This window comes from Limulus polyphemus, unplaced genomic scaffold (genome assembly GCF_000517525.1).
Source record: "Limulus polyphemus unplaced genomic scaffold, Limulus_polyphemus-2.1.2 Scaffold4877, whole genome shotgun sequence".
Taxonomy (NCBI): Eukaryota; Metazoa; Arthropoda; class Merostomata; order Xiphosura; family Limulidae; genus Limulus; species Limulus polyphemus.
This window is the reverse complement of record NW_013670487.1, coordinates 3,623-9,082: the sequence shown is the minus strand read 5'-3', so window position 1 is coordinate 9,082 and position 5,460 is coordinate 3,623. Positions and strand designations below refer to the sequence as shown.

General features: G+C 35.5%; 1 protein-coding gene across 1 annotated transcript in view; it reads right to left on the bottom strand.

Annotated features, from left to right (window-relative positions):
• Window positions 1-24: 24 nt before the first annotated feature.
• The window catches only part of LOC111088965 (F-box/WD repeat-containing protein 10-like), a gene marked incomplete at its 5' end in the record, with an annotated part of 8,615 nt that continues 3,179 nt past the window's right edge, over window positions 25-5,460 (bottom strand). The window contains one exon of the mRNA XM_022400420.1: window positions 25-3,174. Within this exon, the coding sequence (XP_022256128.1) occupies window positions 2,630-3,174 (545 nt within the window). The remainder of the gene's footprint in view (window positions 3,175-5,460) is intronic.

Below are 5,460 nucleotides of genomic sequence, written 5' to 3'. Positions count from 1 at the left end.
ATATATATATATATATATATATATATATATATATATATATAGTTGCAAAGTATTTTCTAGAAAGATGTACAAGTAGAGAATTACAGCACATGTCCCGAGTTAAAAAGAAACAAAATGTCGCGTGGATGTGTGGAACAGATAACCAATGAACATACAAACAGTGATACACTTAACATCTATATTTGAAGTGATACAACTGATCCCATGCGTACAAAATACGGTATTATAACAGTTTATATGGTTATATGTATAACATCCCACTTTTATAGGGCTTATCTTTTTATATCTCATTTACTGCAATTTTACAACCATTTCGACAAAAGAGAGTAAAATGTTAAAGTTGTGATGGACAAAGACTTGTTTCCAAGAAAGTTTTTACATTGGTTATCTACGTTAGCTTCTGAAAATCTGGGGTCAACACAGCACATCAACCTCAGAGTTTTAACATCTTGAAATTACAAATGTCAACCTGAATGACAGCTTATGCGCATGTGTGGTCTAAACTGCCAGATCAGACGCCTAAGGTTCATGTATAAAACTGTTTCTGTTTGGAACTACTGATCAGAGAGAAGGCAACCAGCTAGCAGCCTCGTTGCCAAAAAGGGCTTTGTTCAAATCTTTTAATGGGATTGACTTTCACTTTTATAACCCATCCATAGTTAAAAGTGCGAACTGTATTCACGTCTCTATATACAGCGCCATACACTAATTCCTAGGCCATTTGATGCAATTCGATATAATTGTATGAAAATATTTCTGAAAACACATTGGCGGTTGTTTAATAGAAGCGAAATCCGTGGATTTAACTCAAAAAATAATTATTCTATCTTTATTTTCTTTTAATCCCATTAAGGTATTGTTTGACAGTGAAGTGGGGGACTGCCCCCCGCATTTCAATCTGTCCCAGTAAAAATGCCTCACTTTTAATTTGCCTGCAACACGTCTACTTGCACAATAAGGTGATACCTAAATTAGTTATATATTCGACCGAACATGTCTCGTGCCGTCTAATCTAAACTTAGTTGTTCAACATACTGTGACGGAAATATTTTCTGTAGGTTAAACAAATACAGCGAAAGGTTCTTTATCTTAAAATTGATGTATTGAAACTGAAGCATACATATTTGCAGAAAGTCGCGAAACTTGTGATAGACGTAAACGTATTTGCGGTCCTACTTATTAAACCTGTCCCTCTAAACTAATGGGTTTCTAAAGATGGAAATATTTTTCTTACTGTAGAATCCGTACGTATAAATAAAGTGTCTTTCAGTTAATTAACAATGAAAAAAAAAGGCTTGGGTATCCACTATACAAGACTAAGAACTTTTGCATATCGATGAAGAAATAAAGAGTATAGTAAGTTATAAATTAATTTGAAAATCTCATTGTTTTTATTAGAGCACAGATAACCCATTGTGTAGTTTTGTGTATTCCAACAAAATTTCAAAACTAGTAAATATTTCTCGAGATTACACGATTAGCCTTATATCACCTGTAATCCAAAGCCAAACACAATCCTTACACAGGGTCCTAGCTTAGCAATTTGTATTTTACCAAATATAAAAATTAGAGGTCGTGCCTACGTTACGTTAAGTTTGATTTGCCGTGAGAACCAACGACGTGTATTCTAATACTGTAGCTTTCAAAAGTCCAAGTATTGTTTCAATTATGTCAAGATCTAATTTATTTTGTACTAAAATATAAACGTGAAGCCCAAGCTATCGTTTGGCTGGCTGAATAACTCACAATAATAAAATTAGTAGCAACTAACCTGCGTGTTCTTGAACTTCCTATAGAAATACAAAAGCTTTCAGTGTGAATAAAAGACATTTCAAAAGACTATACATATAATGTATTTTGACAATTGTATGTAACCCATCTGGATAATGAGATAAAGTAGTTGGACACTTATAATATCTTACAACAATGATCAGTGTTAGGCCCTTAAAAAGTCTTAAATTCATAGATTTTGATTTTTGAGGTCTTCAATTTAATTTTTGTGGTATTGGTGCCGTATCTTTTCGCAACTCTGGTTTGGTCCACATTGCACTTATGTTTAACAGCATTACAGTACTTTGCATTCATTCTGTCTAGGCCTACACGAAACTGGGAGTACTAAATTGAGTTTGGCTGTTTTAATAGACATGCGCAATGCGGTTAATTCAAATAGCGGGACTAGGCCTACCGTTTTTAATACATTCCCAGCTTGATGATTTTTTTTTTCAGTTTTGAAATTTCATTGGCTTTTTAGAAGAAGTTGAAGTAAAATTCAATATAATGAATAATTGGATTTTCAAAGTTGATGTATTGTTCATTAATATTATTCTTGCATTATTATTATGTGATACAATAAATAGCATACAAATACATGTCTACGGGTCTTTAGCTTGATCTTAAAAAGCCTTAAAAGTTATTTGATAGTGCTAGGAACCCTGATCTGACACAGAGCTGATAACACACATACAATTAAAATAAGTTAACAAATAATAGCCAACTACGCAATACACCATAAGCTTCAGGGATAAAAAAACAACAAAACCTGATGCATGAGCAGATAACCGAAGAAGAAATAAGTTTTTTGTTTACTTTATGAAATGCTTTGAATATTTAGTAAAAATTTCCCAAATTTTCATGCGATGGAGCATACGCTAGACTCTTTGATAACCACAACACTTTTTGATTCGGATTTCTCTGGAGTTGTTTCATTTTCTTCTAGACTCTCAGCCCGACTGATGTTGGGGAATTCTTTTGCTAACCTCGTTACTGGGGAACGGACAAGCAAATCTGATTTTCCATCCACTTTTGGATGTTGTGGAGACAGAAGTGGAGACTGGGGTTGTTGGGTGAACTCGGGAAAACACGCGAACATACTGTGCTGCTTCTTCAACACTTTATGTTTGGGCAGTTTAGACTTTGGTTGAACGCCTCCACTATCCGATAAGGAGGGGATCCGAATAGCCCGATTCCCAACTGAGCCGTCCCATACTGTACCAGCTAGATGAAGAGTTTCCCGGGATCCGAAGGGAGAGGGTACTCGCTTGATGTCTTCAAGACTGGTTCCTATTTCGTGTTTCGGTGAGCGGAGATCCCAGTAGAACGAATCAAAGGACTGTTCTCGTTTTAAGTTACCTCTCAGAAAGACTCGTTTCGGATGTACACCTCTCCATGCATGACCTGTGGAATACAGTAAAGAAACAACAACAAAGACTAACCATCAAAACCAGGTATGTTTAAAAAACTAATTTAATTACAATGTGAGTTTCAGTTTATCTTTTTTTTTAACTCATGATTTTCAGTTAAACGTTTTACATACAGAATGGAAGATTAAGAGTGAAGCTTTTTTTTTTTCTTATCATGAATTCATTTTAACATCCTAAGCGAACTACTTGAGTTTCATTATGTAAAATCACTAATTAGTTTCATTGAATTATACCATATAACAACCAAAGTTTTACAAAATGGACTCAGGAAGTAACTCAGGAAGTAGCTGCTTTAGGTCAAAAAAGAACATTTGATTTTTGATCTTAGAGATTCTTTGAACCCCGAGATAGCACTTTGCATGAACCTACACAGCACTCAAGAGATCTTTTGAGCCCAGAGGTAACACTTTGCATGAACCTAGATAACCCTTTAAATCCTTTGAGCGAAGAGGTAGCACTTTGCACGAACCCAAAAAACCCTCAAGAGATCCTTTGAACTAAGAGGTAGCACTTTGCATGAACCCACCCAACTCTTTGAAACCGAATATACCTAACCAAAATATCTCCGATTTTGAAATGATATGAAACAAAATAGAAGTTGGATGGTCATGTCATCGCGTGACAGTAAAAGCTTTTAAACTAAACTCGTCCGAGTCATGAAACAGTCTTTTCAAACATATTGATGTAGTGACAAGCTGAGTCAAGAGTTGAGCCAAGAAATCATAACTTGACAATATTAAACTGATCTACGTGTAACTGGATCACACATCCAGATTTCTTGTCTAATAGTGTAATTTGACAATATTAAACTACTATTAGACAAGAAATCTGGATGTGTGATCCAGTTACACGTTAGATCTCTAACGTGTAACTGGATCACACATCCTGATTTCTTGTCTAATAGTGTAATTTGACAATATTAAACTGATCTTACGTGTAACTGGATCACACATCCTGATTTCTTGTCTAATAGTGTAACTTGACAATATTAAACTGCAGTTTAATATTGTCAAGTTATACTATTAGACAAGAAATCTGGATGTGTGATCCAGTTACACGTTAGATCAGTTTAATATTGTCAAATTACACTATTAGACAAGAAATCTGGATGTGTGATCCAGTTACACGTTAGATCAGTTTAATATTGTCAAGTTACACTATTAGACAAGAAATCTGGATGTGTGATCCAGTTACACGTTAGATCAGTTTAATATTGTCAAGTTACACTATTAGACAAGAAATCTGGACGTGTGATCCTGTAACATGTTAAAACAATTTATTATAATCAGCTTACATTATTAGCGAAGACAGGAATACTGATAGGAATGTTTTATTTAAAACATATAAGTGTATTTGACCTTATCCAATAACCAGAAAAAAGTATTGATTCTTTGGTATAATATTTCACGAGTGACGTCAGTTTAAAAGGAAGATTGGGAATGAAAAGAAACCTGCTAGTAAACATCTTATTTAAGTTATATTCCAACATAAACTTGTGTTTAGTTGTTGGAAGAACGATACATTACACACACACACACACACACACAAATGATGGTTATAATCTCAGTGAAAGCACACAAATATATTCAAATATTACAGTATTTAATTGGTTCTTAAATTCAGCGGCATCTAGTGAAGGTAATAATGATTTATTCAAGTATTTATGAACTTTAAGGTTCCTACGGTTCTCTCTGATATCTTGAGGATGAGTTAAAGTGTAAAAAGGCAGTAATATAAGTTTCACATCGACCAGTCCCTACTTGGGATCTTCCATTCGTCATTAACAGGTGTCGCTGCACCTACCTGGGATCTTCCATTCGTCATTAACAGGTGTCGCTGCACCTACCTGGGATCTTCCATTCGTCATTAACAGGTGTACCCGCACCTACCTGGGATCTTCCATCACTCATTAACAGGTGTCGCTGCACCTACCTGGGATCTTCTATTCATCATTCACAAGTGTACCCACACCTACCTGAGATCTTCCAATCGTCATTAACAGGTGTCGCTGCACCTACCTGGGATCTTCTATTCATCATTCACAGGTGTCGCTGCACCTACCTGGTATCATTCATTCGTCATTAACAGGTGTCGCTGCACCTACCTGGTATCTTTCATTCCTCATTAACAGGTGTACCTGCACTTACCTGGAATCTTTCATTCGTCATTAACAGGTGTCGCTGCACCTACCTGGTATCTTTCATTCCTCATTAACAGGTGTACCTGCACTTACCTGGAATCTTCCATTCTTCATTAACAG